This window comes from Oncorhynchus clarkii, chromosome 27, assembly GCF_045791955.1.
Source record: "Oncorhynchus clarkii lewisi isolate Uvic-CL-2024 chromosome 27, UVic_Ocla_1.0, whole genome shotgun sequence".
In the NCBI taxonomy this organism is placed as follows: domain Eukaryota; kingdom Metazoa; phylum Chordata; class Actinopteri; order Salmoniformes; family Salmonidae; genus Oncorhynchus; species Oncorhynchus clarkii.
In genome coordinates, this window is record NC_092173.1 from 34,143,415 (window position 1) to 34,159,207 (window position 15,793).

General features: G+C 43.3%; 1 protein-coding gene across 1 annotated transcript in view; it reads right to left on the minus strand.

The window, feature by feature from the left end:
- Positions 1 to 15,793, minus strand: part of LOC139385398 (glutamate receptor 4-like) — a 240,726-nt gene that overhangs the window by 41,725 nt on the left and 183,208 nt on the right. The window contains exons 11-13 of the mRNA XM_071130462.1: positions 10,924 to 11,130; positions 6,553 to 6,768; positions 6,290 to 6,450 (exon numbers count right to left, since the gene is read on the minus strand). Coding sequence (XP_070986563.1) covers positions 6,290 to 6,450; positions 6,553 to 6,768; positions 10,924 to 11,130 — 584 coding nt within the window. The remainder of the gene's footprint in view (positions 1 to 6,289; positions 6,451 to 6,552; positions 6,769 to 10,923; positions 11,131 to 15,793) is intronic.

Genomic DNA, 15,793 nt, shown 5'->3' on the forward strand with positions numbered 1-15,793 from the left:
AGTGGGAGTCGACAGGTGATTTCAAGTGAGAGGGAGGGAGAGAGAGGTGGAGAAAAACAGAGTGAAGGGGAGGAGAGGGAGGGAGAGAGAGAAAGAGGAGAGAGAGAGAGGTGGAGAGAAACAGACAGAATGGGAGGAGAGAGAGGGAGAGAGAGAGGTGGAGAGAAACAGAGAGAGAGGGGAGGAGTGGGAGGAGAGTTAGATAGAGGGCTGGGAGACAGGTAAAATTCAGAAGACAAATCACCCGGTCGTCATTCAATGTTCTCTTCCCTCAGGTAATGGAACATTGACTTGTACCACAAACACACGTCCAAGCACGCATGTACCCATACACACACGAAGTTACTTTCTCAAAAAAAGCAAGTGCCACTCCTTGAGAGCTTGGAGATTATTCAAATGTTACAGTATAGAGGTAATGCAGAGTGTGTGTCTGTCTGTCTGTCTGTGTGTCTGTCTGTGTGTCTGTGTGTCTGTCTGTGTGTCTGTCTGTCTGTCTGTCTGTCTGTGTGTCTGTCTGTCTGTCTGTGTCTGTCTGTCTGTCTGTCTGTGTCTGTCTGTGTCTGTCTGTCTGTCTGTCTGTCTGTCTGTCTGTCTGTCTGTCTGTCTGTGTCTGTGTCTGTCTGTCTGTGTCTGTCTGTCTGTCTGTCTGTCTGTCTGTCTGTCTGTCTGTCTGTCTGTCTGTCTGTCTGTCTGTCTGTCTGTCTGTCTGTGTGTCTGTGTGTGTGTGTGTGTGTGTGTGTGTACGTGTGTGCCTAATGCACAGAACACAGGCAGCTGATCATGTAAGGCTGATGTAAAGCTACATAATATGTCCATTAGCCTCAGAAAACCCGAATAAGCCCAGGTACCGGATTCCTGAGTGTGAGTGAGTAAAACAGTGTTGACCTGTGTGTGTGTCAGAGTGTCAGTGAGAGAAAGAGAATGTGATAAAGTGAATCGGCCCATTAGTCTGTCGAAAAAGTACCTTCCACGTACTAAAATACTCTGGTTAAGTGGTAGATACTGTACCTGCTGAAGGTCGGTCTCTCTCTCTCTCTCTCTCTCTCTCTCGCTTTCTCTCTCTCTCTGCATGCTGGGAGTGTTTGGTGCATGCTGGGAATTGTTTGAGCGAGTGCTAGCGCGAGTGTTGTGTAGAGTTAGATATGCTGGGTTTTCTTTCAGTTTTCCTTTTCTTGGTGATACCCCTTTTCTTCTATGCATGTGGTAGCAGTGGTGGTATTTCTTAAAGAAGAGCGCCTTGTTGATTGTATAGTTGAGCATGGCGTACTTCTTAAAGGTATGTTAATTCAAGTTACGGCGCTTTTTTCTCCGTCAACAAGGGTAACGTTTTCGAATGTATCACCGTTTATTCCCAATGAGCTATTGGAGCGCGAGTTATTGCGGTTTGGGAAGTTTGCAAGTTCAATTAAGATTGTCCTGTTGGGTTGCAAACAGCCTCAGAAAACCTGAATAAGCCCAGGTACCGGATTCCTGAGTGTGAGTGGGAAATGTTTTGCAGCAGAAAAATATTGTTGTAGAAAGTAAGGATGTATCTGAAGAGCCATTTCCTCAGACTGGTGAGGAGTTGCACAGTACGAGTGCTGGGGTACAGGAGGGGGTTCATGTAGAGCTAGGCTCCCAGGTAGTGGAGAAAATGCCCACTACGAGTAATGGGGTACAGGAGGGGGTTCGTGTAGAGCTAGGCTCCCAGGTAGTGGAGAGATGCCCACTACGAGTGCTGGGGTACAGGAGGGGGTTCATGTAGAGCTAGGCTCCCAGGTAGTGGAGAGATGCCCACTACGAGTAATGGGGTACAGGAGGGGGTTCATGTAGAGCTAGGCTCCCAGGTAGTGCAGGAAATGCCCACTACGAGTAATGGGGTACAGGAGGGGGTTCATGTAGAGCTAGGCTCCCAGTTGGAGGAAGAGATTCCCACTACGAGTAATGGGGTTCAGCTGGGGCTAGTCTCCCAGGTAGTGGAGGAGATGCCTGGTACGAGTGATGGGGTGCAAGTGGGGAGTGTTGAAAGTGATGTGGTAGAGGGGAGCCAGGGGTCTGTGGACTCAGGTGATGAGGATCAGGAGAAGGATATGGATATCTCTCCTGATACGATAGCAGCTGGTGAGGACTCAATTTACAATCTAGAGGGGGTAAATGGGTTTCTGGATCAGACTTTTGGGAAATCTGTGAAATTGTCAGATTTTTTTGATGTTGATAATTTTGTGCGGTCAGCTGTGATGCTACAGAAGACGGTGGGGTTAGACCAGTTGAGTGAGTAGTGTTACTGCTGTCACAGCAGCAAAAGGTAATGGGAAACATGGTCAGGTTAAGAGAAAATTAAAACAATGATGATGATCATGCCTCATAGGGTGTTTATTTTTATCTTTGTCTGGTTTCTCTGTGGTTTCTTCTGCTTTTCCTTTCTCTTTTCTATGGAGGTACTACGGGTGGGTTCTCTCAATATTAATGGGGGAAGGGACAGGAATAAGAGGCCTTGGGTATTAGAAGTAATACAACCGAAAAGGCTTAATGTAGTTTTCCTACAGGAGACACATAGTGATGAGGCTAATGAGGTTAATGGGTATGTGGTGGGAGGGTCAGCATATACTCAGCCATGGTACTAATTTCAGTGCTGGGGTGGCAATTTTGTTTTCCTCAAGCTTAGGGGTGACTGTGGTATCTACAACAGATATTTATTGGTCAAGGTGGAAGTTATGTTTTTTATTTTTTATTTTTTAATGTTTATGCTCCTAATCAGGGTATTGTTGTATTTGATAAAATAAAGGAAACCTTAAAACAGTGTGACCAAGAGGGGTGTATGGTTTTAGGGGGGGACTGGAATTGTACAGTAGATTTTACAGTTGATCGCACCGCTGAAGAACCTCACCTGCGGTCAGCCACTTGCCTGTCTGGTCTAGTAACTGAGTTTGAGCTTTCTGATGTGTGGAGAGTAAGGAATGCAAAAGTTAGGCAGTACACATGGCTAAAAGTTAATGAAGGTCATGTCAGTACAGCAAGGTTAGACAGGTTGTCGGTTAGACAGGTTGTATGTATCTGAGCGTTACTGTAGTAGGGTTGTCGGTTAGACAGGTTGTATGTATCTGACCGTTACTGTAGTAGGGTTGGAAGGTTAGACAGGTTGTATGTATCTGAGCATTACTGTAGTAGGGTTGGAAGGTTAGACAGGTTGTATGTATCTGAGCATTACTGTAGTAGGGTTGGAAGGTTAGACAGGTTGTATGTATCTGATCACTACTCTAGTAGGGTTGGAAGGTTAGACAGGTTGTATGTATCTGAGCGTTACTGTAGTAGGGTTGGAAGGTTAGACAGGTTGTATGTATCTGATCACTACTCTAGTAGGGTTGGAAGGTTAGACAGGTTGTATGTATCTGATCACTACTGTAGTAGGGTTGGAAGGTTAGACAGGTTGTATGTATCTGAGCATTACTGTAGTAGGGTTGGAAGGTTAGACAGGTTGTATGTATCTGAGCATTACTGTAGTAGGGTTGGAAGGTTAGACAGGTTGTATGTATCTGAGCATTACTGTAGTAGGGTTGGAAGGTGTGACATTACTCCTGTAGGTTTCTCTGACCACCATATTGTTACTGTTGATATTCACTTGTCCCGTCCACGAAGGTCATCACCTTACTGGTGTTTTAATGTTAAATTGTTACATGATGTCATGTTTTGTGAAAGGTTTTTGTTGTTTTGGGAAAAATGGAGGCTTACAAAAGGGAATTTTGAGTCCTTGAGAAAATGGTGGGAGGTTGGGAAGGCCCACATACAAGTATTTTGGTAGGTATACTGCTCTGTCTCGTATTGAAGTTAAAGAGACTATCAGGGCATCAAATCTATTGAATTGAAGCTGCTCACTCAGAATGACCCTGGATTAGTCATGAATTTACAGGACAAGAGACATGAACTGTGGTCGTTTCTACATGAAAGAGTGAAGGGTGCCTTGATTAGGTCTCGTTTCGCTTCCCTCAAGGATATGGATGCTCCTAGTGCTTTAAAAAAAACCTAGGACAGTCGACATTGCAACGTAAACAGATGGTCTGCCATCTTCTCCCTGATGGGATGGTGACCACTGATGACAGTGAAATGCATCAACATGCCGTGGCCTTTATAAAAGTCCCCCCTTATCTCAGCTCACTGTTCACCAAAGCATCACCCACCTGTAGCACGTGCTCCAGCTGGTATATCTCTCTGTTCACCCCCAAAACCAATTCTTTCTTTGGCCGCCTCTCCTTCCACTTCCCTGCTGCCAATGACTGGAACGAACTACAAAAATCTCTGAAATTGGAAACACTTATCTCCCTCACTAGCTTTAAGCACCAACTGTCAGAGCAGCTCACAGATTACTGCACCTGTACATAGCCCACCTATAATTTAGCCCAAACGACTACCTCTTTCCCTACTGTATTTATTTATTTTATTTATTTATTTATTTTGCTCCTTTGCACCCCATTATTCTACTTTGCACATTCTTCCACTGCAAATCTACCATTCCAGTGTTTTACTTGCTTTATTGTCACCTTCTGACCTTTATTCCTTTGTTTTATCTTTATTTAGTATGGTCAGGGCTTGAGTTGAGGTGGGCAGTCTATGTTAGTTTTTCTATATTTTCTATTTCTGTGTTTGGCCTGATAAGGTTCTCAATCAGAGGCAGCTGTCTATCGTTTGGAGTTCTTGTCAAGTCCCGTAAGGCCGGCAACCCACCGGGGATGTGGCTTTTTGAAGTGACCCTTTTTCACAACACTGCCATCCAGTCCCGTGTTCTGGGTTCAGCTAGCCTACGTTCATGCCTGTTAGGCGTGGGGTGTACTAAGCTGGGTCATCTGATGCGGAACAGGAATAGATCGTTGGAGGAGCTGGGAGAAAGAGCGGGGATCCGATCATCTCGCCTACTAAGGAAGGTCATCGCTGAGGTCTGTGACTCCTTGCTAATGCTTAATCTGCAGTATGTGACTGATACTTCCAAATCTGATCGGTGGAAGGAGGGTCTGGATTATGTGTTCCCTGCACTGATTGTTAGTGCTGCAGCGGGGGCATTCGAGGAGGACGTGGGGATGCTGCTTTCCTTCGATACCCCGGAGCTGGGGGAGTTCAAGGAGGTGGGAACGAAGGCCATGTACAGAATATGTGTAAAGGTGTCCCATGCCTCTTCCATGAAGGGTAAAAGGCTGTTGGTGATCATTATACAAACTGCCTATTGATAAGAGGACAGCTGACCTCCAATGGAGGATAATACATGGATCCATAGCCACCAATATGTATCTGGTACACCTGGATCCTACTGTTGGGGAGGGGTGTCCATTCTGTGCTGAGTCTGAAACTTGGGTACATTTGTTTTTACTGTGTCCCAGGTTGGTTGGCATGATTGAACTGATCACTAATTGGTTCTCAGCATTGGAGGTTTTCTCTTCCCAATTGCATATATTTGGGCCAAAGTACAGGTTTAGTCAAAAGGGTGTAGTTGTGTTGCTTAATTTTGTGTTAGAGGCAGCAAAATCAGCGATATGGAAGACCCGAAAGAACAGTATTCGGGGACAGGGGTCTGTGGATGTGGTGGGAATGCTAGAGGGAATGTTGGCAGCAAGACTGAGAGTTGAGTTTGCCTACTATTTATCTGTTTATGAGTATATGGAGTATTCAGAGGCTGTTGTGTTTAGTTACTGTGGAGGAGTAATTGGAGTTGTGTTTTTAATTGATGTGTAACTATGGTTTTGCATGAGTATGTATTGTGTGGTGGGCTCCCAGACCCAATAAAGAATATTTTAACACGTCAGAGAAATCTCTCTCTCTCTCTCTCTCTCTCTCTCTCTCTCTCTCTCAGATGTTCTCCCTAAAGGTATGTGGATGGTGGACATTAATATTTCACTAAACTGCATTCTGAGGTTATCAATAATAAAATGCTATATTCTTATAAATATTCTAAAAATAAAGCATGACTTTTTCCCCCGTTGAAGCATTAAAGTTTAATATGCAGCAAACCGCCAGTCTCCCACACAAAATGAAGGCTGACCAAGGGGTCATACTTAGTGTGTTGTTGTGTGTGTGTGTTTCTTTGACACATCTTTCTCTCCCCTCTCACACTGGACACCAGTGTATGTCACAATAGTACAATAGAGAGAGGCTGTCTGACACTGAGTCAACTGGTTGGAATCACAACACTCAGTATGACCAACAGTTTCTGACACAGGACAAACGCACTCTGACATTAGAGACAGATGGGTTGGCAGACACACAGACAAGCACTCATACACATGCACCCATACACTGTCAAGCACACATATACACACACACTCACCGTGGTGAGATGTCGCAGCCCTGCTGCATGAAGGCCCCCAGTGAGAACCAGAGTGAATTGAAGATGCCAAACTCATTGGGTGGCTGGTCAGTGGGGCCTGGCTCAGTAGAGCCTTCCTCTGGCTCCTCTGCATGCCACTCATATGGACTGAAGCGACTCACCTGGGGACAGAGGAAAGGGGCTGGTTACAAGGTGTCCAGGCTTTTATTCTAGCCCAGCTCTACACATCTGATTCAACTGACTGTGGTCACACACACACTCACCAGAAACAGCACCACACTGACCCCTATGTAAGCGAAGACGATGCACATCCAGATCTCGTAGGCCAGAGGGTCCAGGAAGGAGAACACTCCAGGTTTAGACTTCTGGGGCTTCTTGATCATGATGGAGATCCCCAAGGACATGAAGGGCTTAGAGAAGTCTATCACCTCCTCACGTACCAGGGTTATAGTCAGAGGGGCGACCGCTATCTCTGCTTTCTACAGGATGGGGGGATGCGGGGGGAGGGGGGGAGGGAGTCAGGGATGGGAGAGAGGGGGAGAGATTGGGAGGGAGAGCGGGGGAGGGAGACAGAAAATCATTCATAAAGGCCAGACACAGGAAACCAGAATACAAATCAACCATCAAGGTCTGTCTTCCAATCCACCACATACACCAGGGAGAAAACATCCTTATTTTAGTGCTGCAACAATTCACCTTGGATGCATATAATCAACAATACAGAACCTAATACATGCATTTTCCCCACAAGAGAAGAAAGAGTATGAGAGAATTAAGAAATAGACAAAGGGAACAATAGAGAGCTGAAGAGAGAGAAACAGAGTGTGTGAGACAGACAGAGCGAGAGAAGGGGAGAAATATATAGAGAGAGAGAAAGTGAGAGAGAGAGAGAGAGAGTTAGAGAGCGAGAGAGGGAGAAAGTAAGAGAGCGAGAGAGAGGGAAAGTTAGAGAGAGAGAAAGAGAGCGAGAGAGAGAGAGAGAGAAAGAGAGAGGGAGAAAGTAAGAGAGCGAGAGAGATAGAAAGAGACCGAGAGAGAGAGAGAGAAAGTTAGAGAGCGAGAGAGGGAGAAAGTAAGAGAGCGAGAGAGAGAGAGAGAGAGAGAGAGAGAGAGAAAGAGGGAGAAAGTAAGAAAGCGAGAGATGGAGAAAGTAAGAGAGAGAGCGAGAGAGGGAGAAAGTAAGAGAGAGAGAGAGAGAGAGAGAGGGAGAAAGTAAGAGAGAGAGGGAGAAAGTAAGAGAGAGAGAGAGAGAGAGGGAGAAAGTAAGAGAGAGAGAGGGAGAGAGGGAGAAAGTAAGAGAGAGAGAGAGAGAGAGAGAGAGAGGGAGAAAGTAAGAGAGAGAGAGAGAGAGAGAGAGAGGGAGAACGTAAGAGAGAGAGAGTGAGAGAGGGAGAAAGTAAGAGAGAGAGAGAGAGAGAGGGAGAAAGTAAGAGAGAGTGAGAGAGGGAGAAAGTAAGAGAGAGAGAGAGAGAGAGAGAGGGAGAACGTGAGAGAGAGAGAGTGAGAAAGTAAGAGAGAGAGAGAGAGAGGGAAAGAGGATGAGGGACAGATAAATACATTATCTCCCCTCAGCTAGAACAGATCAATGATTGGACAGGACTGGGAATGTTTAGAATTATTCAAAGCGAATGAATTCTGTGACTGGTAATGACTCATTCTGTAAAATGTGCTTACGGAGCGAGAACACACATTCATGTACAGTCGCTGGAGTAGAACACACACACACACACACACACACACACACACACACACACACACACACACACACACACACACACACACACACACACACACACACACACACACACTGATATAGTCAGAGAGAAGCCTGACTTTCGAAAATGTACAAAGTAGATTAGTCATCGACTGATTACAGTCACTATTCCAATGTGTCTGCTGGCAGGCAGCTGGAGAAAATATGACTGAATCCTGGGAGGAATTAAGCACAGTGGACGAGAGAGAAAATCAAGCAGCAGTCTAGAGCTATTATTTAGATAGGGGTCAGAGACAAAGCCGGGACGGGGGTTAGATGTTTCCAAAGTGAAAGCCAGCAAGGGTACAGTAGACACAATACTTTCAAGTTTCACGTTTTAATGTCACATGCACAACTATACAGTGAAATGCTTTTCTTGCCGCTCTAAACCCAACAATGTGGTAATCAATAACATTGTGATTAAAAAATTAACAAGGTAGAACAACAAAACACAAGATATAAAAATAGGAAATAAGAAGAACACGATAAAGTAAGTAATATTACAAGGAAATCAGTCAACTGAATAAATTCCTAATCTATGGATTTCACATGACTGGGAAGAAAGATATGCATCTGTTGGTCACAGATAAAAAAGAAAGAAGTGGATCCTTAAGAAGAAAGAAGTGGATCCTTAAAAAGAAAGAGGTGGATCCTTAAAAAGAAAGAAGTGGATCCTTAAAAAGAAAGAGGTGGATCCTTAAAAAGAACCTTAAAAAGAAAGAAGTGGATCCTTAAAAAGAAAGAAGTGGATCCTTAAAAAGAAAGAAGTGGATCCTTAAAAAGAACCTTAAAAAGAAAGAAGTGGATCCTTAAAAAGAAAGAAGTGGATCCTTAAAAAGAAAGAAGTGGATCCTTAAAAAGAACCTTAAAAAGAAAGAAGTGGATCCTTAAAAAGAACCTTAAAAAGAAAGAAGTGGATCAGAAAACCAGTCAGTATCTGTTGTGACAACCATTTGCCTCATGCAGCACGGCATCTCTCCTTTGCATAGAGTGGATCAGGCTGTTGATTGTGACCTGTGGAATAAATGTCCCACTGCTCTTCAATGGCTGTGTGAAGTTGCTGGATATTGTCGGGAACTGGAACAGGCTGTCGTACACATTCTTTCCGGAGCATCCCAAACATGCTCAATGGGTGACATGTCTGGTGATTATGCAGGCCAATGGAACAACTTTGATATTTCCAGCTTCCAGTAATTGTGTTCAGATCCTTGCGGAATGTGGCCGTGCATTATCATACTGCACCATAAGGTGATGGCGGTGGATGAATGGCACAACAATGTGCCTCAGGATCTCTTCACGGTATCTCTGTGCATTCAAATTACCGTCGATAAAATGCAATTGTGTTCGTTGTACGTAGCTTATGTCTGTCCATACCATAACCCCACCATGGGGCACTGTTCACAACGTTGACATCAGTAAACCGTTCGGCCACATGATGCCATACGTCTTCCATCTGACCGCTACAGTTGAAACCGGGATTCATCCATGAAAAGCACACTTCTCCAGCGTGCCACTGGCCATTGAAGGTAACCATTTCCCACTGAAGTCGGTTATGAGGCTGAACTGCAGTCAGGTCAACACCCTGGGGAAGACGAATACGCAGATGAGCTTCCCTGAGATGCCTTCTGACATTTTGTGAAGACATTCTTCAGTTGTGCAAATCCACAGTTTCATCAGCTGGTGGCTGGTCTCAGACGATCCTGCAGGTGAAGAAGCCGGATGTGGAGGTCCTGGGCTAGCATGGTTACACGTGGTCCGCGGTTGTGACCACGGTTTGGACATACTGCCAAATTCTCTAAAACAACGTTGGAGGAAGCTTATGATAGATACATTAACATTCATTTCTGCACATTTTACAGTTGCCTTTTACTGTCATCAGCACAAGGTGTGTAATGATCATGCAGTGTAATCTGTCAGGTGGATTTATTATCTTGGTAAAGTAGAAATGCTCACTAACAGGGATGTAAACAAATTTGTGCACAACATTTGAGAGAAATAAGCTTTTTGTGTGTGTGAAACATTTCTGGGATCTTTTATTTCAGCTAATGAAACATGGGACCAACACTTTACATGTTACATGTATATACACGGGACCAACACTTTACATGCTACATGTATATACACGGGACCAACACTTTACATGTTACATGTATATACACAGGACCAACACTTTACATGTTACATGTATATACACGGGACCAACACTTTACATGTTACATGTATATACACGGGACCAACACTTTACAAGTTACATGTATATTTTTGTTCCGTATATATACACCAGGTCAGTTCCAGTACCATATTTTCAATGCACCGGGATATTGGATAGATAGTTATCTAAACCAAGGGTGGTAAACTATGTTAAATAATAACTAGTCTGAGAGGTCATGATCCCAGTTTGTGTTAATTAGGACAGTATTTCTTTATCCTGGTCCTGGGGACCCAGGGTGCACATTTTAGATTTTGGCCTAGCATTACACACCCGATTCCACAAATGAAAGGTTTGATGATGAGTTGAATAGCGGAATCGGGTGTGAATTGATTGGGTAAAAGCATAATGTATCCCTTTGGGTACCCAGGACCAGGATTAAGAAACACTGCTTTAGGCACATCTGCTGGATAATAGGGGTGCTGAGGGTGCTGCAGTCCCTGATGAATTCAAATGTAAAAAATAATAATAATACAATTTAAAAAATGGGCTGAAATGTCTTGTCTGTCTAATTAAAAAGTACCATGACAGTATCTAACAATATAGATGAACTTTGTTTAATAGGATCTAACTATCCTCAGTAGAACTACATCAAACTCCAAGATAAGATGAAAGGAACTAAAAGTAACAATTTCCAAACATCACTCCTTCCCATCCTCTCTCCATCCTTACCCCATAGACCAGTTCTCCCACCATGCCATTCCAGATCTTGGTCTCGGGGTCTCTGGCTCCGTACTTGCCGTCAGGGACGATGGCGATCTTGTACTTGATGCCGATGTGTTTGGCAATCTCTGAGGCCAAGTCCACGCAGTAGCCCTCGAACTGGTCATTCCCCTCAAACATCTCCCAGTTCTTCTTCAGCATCACATAAGGACCCTCCTACACCCAAAAACACACCAATCAGAGACAGAGAGGGGGGCGCGGGGAGGTCAAACTGACCAATCAACTCACATTGACCACTGACCAACAAATCAGGGACTTCTGGAGTGGGAGGAGCTTTTTGGAATGGCATGCAGCCAGAGCCAAAGCCTCCACTGGATGACAGTATTGCATTGATGGAGACAGGAGAGACATTTTATGGCAACCAAATAACATTTTAAAAGGCCACTGTGTGATGAGCAGTGTGTTGCAGTGGCTTGCAAAATTATTCACCACCTTGGCATTTTTCCTATTTTGTTGCCTGACAACCTGGAATTAAAATGGATTTTTAGGGGGTTTGTCTCATTTGATTAACACAACATGCCTACCACTTTGATGATGCTAAATATTTTTTATTGTGAAACAAACAAGAAATAAGAAAAAAACTGAAAACTTGAGCGTGCATAACTATTCACCCCCCAAAGTCAATACTTTCTAGAGCCACCTTTTGCAGCAATTACAGTTGCAAGTCTCTTTGGGTATATCTCTATAAGCTTGGCACATCTAGCCACTACATTTTTGCCCATTCATTATGGCAAAACTGCTCCAGCTACTTCAAGTTGGATGGGTTCTGCTGGGGTACAGCAATCTTTAAGTCATACCACAGATTCTCCATTGGATTGAGGTCTGGGCTTTGACTAGGCCATTCCAAGACATTTAAATGTTTCCCCTTAAACCACTTGAGTTTTGCTTTAGCAGTATGCTTAGGGTCATTGCCCTGCAGGAAGGTGAACCTCCGTCCCAGTCTCAAATCTCTGGAACAGGTTTCCCTCAAGAATTTCCCTGTTTTTAGTGCCACCCATCATTCCTTCAATTCTGACCTGTTTCCCAGTCCCTGCTGATGAAAAACATCCCCACAGCATGATTCTGCCACCACCACGCTTCCCCGTGGGGATGGTGTTCTCGGGGTGATGAGAAGTGTTGGGTTTGCGCCAGTGTTTTCCTTGATGGCCAAAAAGCCCAATTTTAGTCTCATCTGACCAGAGTACCTTCTTCCATATGTTTGGGGAGTCTACCACATGATTTTGGCGAACACAAAACATGTTTGCTTATTTTTTTCTTTAAGCAATGGCTTTTTTTCTGGCCACTCTTCCGTAAACCCCAGCTCTGTGGAGTGTACAGCTTAAAGTGGTCCTATGGACAGATAGTCCAATCTCTGCTGTGGAGCTTTGCAGCTCTATCAGGGTTATCTTCGGTCTCTTTGTTGCCTCTCTGATCAATACCCTCCTGCCTGGTCCGTGAGTTTTGGTGGGCGTCCCTCTTTTGGCAGGTTTGTTGTGGTGCCATATTCCTTCCATTGTTTAATAATGGATTTAATTGTGCTCCGTTGGGTTGTTCAATGTATCTGATTTTTTTTATAACCCAACCCTGATCTGTACTTCTCCACAACTTTGTCCCTGACCTGTTTGTAGAGCTCCGTGGTCTTCATGGTGCCGCTTGCTTGATGGTGCCCCTTGCTTAGTGGTGTTGCAGACTCTGGGGCCTTTTAGAACAGGTGTATATATATGGAGATCATGTGACAAGTCATGTGACACTTAGATTGCACACAGGTGAACTTTATTTAACTAATTATGTGAGTTCTGAAGGTAATTGGTTGCACCAGATGTTATTTAAGGGCTTCATAGCAAAGGGGGTGAATACATGTGCACTCACCACTTTTCCGTAATTTTTGTTGTTGAATTTTTAAACTAAATTTTGACAATTTTGTGTATGTCTATTACATGAAATCCAAATAAAAATCAATTTAAATGACAGGTTGTAATGCAACAAAATAGGAAAAATGCCAAGGGGGGTGAATACTTTTGCAAGGTACTGTATATCCTCATGGTCTGTGATTGGTGCCAAGTTTATGTTCCCTGGCTGACTCCACACAGATGATGTATCTTAAAAATAACAAATGAACAACAGAAAAGTAGAAGAGAGAGGTAACCAGCTATAGAGCAGAGAGGGAGCGGGTCTAGAGGTAGATACACAGGGAAGGTGCATTCTCTGTCTGGAGAGAACCTTTATACCTCAAACAGAAGAAATTAGCAGTAGGAAAACACAAACACGCAAGCAAAGACACACACACACACGCGCGCACAGACCCTGACTAACACACTCATCCATCAGGAGCTTGTGGTTCCAGAGAGACACCCAGGTCGTAAACATCCTGAGGACCCCCCCTTTAGTCTACAGAACAATCCTCTGATGTAGCAGATTAAACTTCCAGAGTCAAATGAATGAAGGTATGGAATGTGAAAGGAAGCTAATATAGTATTCACGCATAGGCTTTCAAAATGGTTTAAACATATATCAAATGAATTGAAATAGCTGTATAAACACTATATGATTTACATTTAAAATCAAATCCATGTACACGTTTTCATTTATGACGTTAATTTACAAATGAAATGGATACATTTCAAGAGACTCCATCCCCGGCTCACCATGGGACCTGCCAGAATAAAGCATACAGGTAAATAGGTCACATTAAATGAAACATTACATTATTGCAAAATTAAAAAGGGGGAAAAACAAATGCATAACATCTTTAGAGGTCCGTTGACGCTGTATCAGTCACATGCTGACGTTGTATCAGTTACACGTTGACGTTGTATCAGTCACATGTTGATGTTGTATCAGTCACACGTTGACGCTGTATCAGTCACATGTTGACGTTGTATCAGTCACACGTTGACGCTGTATCAGTCACATGTTGACGTTGTATCAGTTACACGTTGATGTTGTATCAGTCACACGTTGACGTTGTATCAGTCACATGTTGGCGTTGTATCAGTCACACGTTGACGTTGTATCAGTCACACGTTGACGTTGTATCAGTCACACGTTGACGTTGTATCAGTCACATGTTGACGTTGTATCAGTTACACGTTGACGTTGTATCAGTCACATGTTGACGTTGTATCAGTTACACGTTGACGTTGTATAAGTCACATGTTGACGTTGTATCAGTTACACGTTGACGTTGTATCAGTCACACGTTGACGTTGTATCAGTCACATGTTGACGTTGTATCAGTCACATGTTGACGTTGTATCAGTCACATGTTGATGTTGTGTCATTCACATGTTGACGTTGTATCAGTCACATGTTGACGTTGTATCAGTCACATGTTGACGTTGTATCAGTTACATGTTGACGTTGTCTCAGTCACATGTTGACGTTGTATCAGTTACACGTTGACGTTGTATCAGTCAAATGTTGACGTTGTATCAGTTGCACGTTGACGTTGTATCAGTCACACGTTGACGTTGTATCAGTCACATGTTGACGTTGTATCAGTCACATGTTGACGTTGTATCAGTTACATGTTGACGTTGTATCAGTCACATGTTGACGTTGTATCAGTTACATGTTGACGCTGTATCAGTCACATGTTGACGTTGTATCAGTTACACGTTGACGTTGTATCAGTCATATGTTGACGTTGTATCAGTTACATGTTGACGTTGTATCAGTTACATGTTGACGTTGTATCAGTTACACGTTGACGTTGTATCAGTCACATGTTGACGTTGTATCAGTCACATGTTGACGTTGTATCAGTTACACGCTGACGTTGTATCAGTCACATGTTGACGTTGTATCAGTCACATGTTGACGTTGTATCAGTCACATGTTGACGTTGTATCAGTCACATGTTGACGTTGTATCAGTCACATGTTGACGTTGTATCAGTCACACATTGACGTTGTATCAGTTACATGTTGACGTTGTATCAGTTACATGTTGACGTTGTATCAGTTACATGTTGACGGTGTATCAGTTACATGTTGACGTTGTATCAGTCACATGTTGACGCTGTATCAGTCACATGTTGACGTTGTATCAGTTACATGTTGACGTTGTATCAGTTACATGTTGACGTTGTATCAGTCACACGTTGACGTTGTATCAGTTACATGTTGACGTTGTATCAGTTACATGTTGACGTTGTATCAGTCACATGTTGACGTTGTATCAGTCACACATTGACGTTGTATCAGTTACATGTTGACGTTGTATCAGTTACATGTTGACGTTGTATCAGTTACATGTTGACGTTGTATCAGTTACATGTTGACGTATCAGTTACATGTTGACGTTGTATCAGTCACATGTTGACGCTGTATCAGTCACATGTTGACGTGGTATCAGTTACATGTTGACGTTGTATCAGTCACATGTTGACGTTGTATCAGTTACATGTTGACGTTGTATCAGTTACATGTTGACGTTGTATCAGTCACATGTTGACGTTGTATCAGTTACATGTGACGTTGTATCAGTTAATGTACATGCCATATCTATAATAATATTACAGTAGTAGTATCTGTCACATACCATTGGTCTAGAATGATATTACAAAAGAAGCAACTCTTATGGCATATTGGACTATGTCCTAACTTGAGGTGTGTATACTGTAACTCAATGTAAATGGGAGAGTTGTGTGAATATCAGATTTACTTCTGATGGGCTAATTGACATAATTTGAGTCAATTGGAGGTGAACCTGTGGATGTATTTCAAGGTCTACCTTCAAACCCAGTGCCTCTTTGCTTGACATCATGGGAAAATCAAAAGAAATTAGCCAAGACCTAAGAAAAAAAATTGTAGACCCCCACAAGTCTGCTTCATCCTTG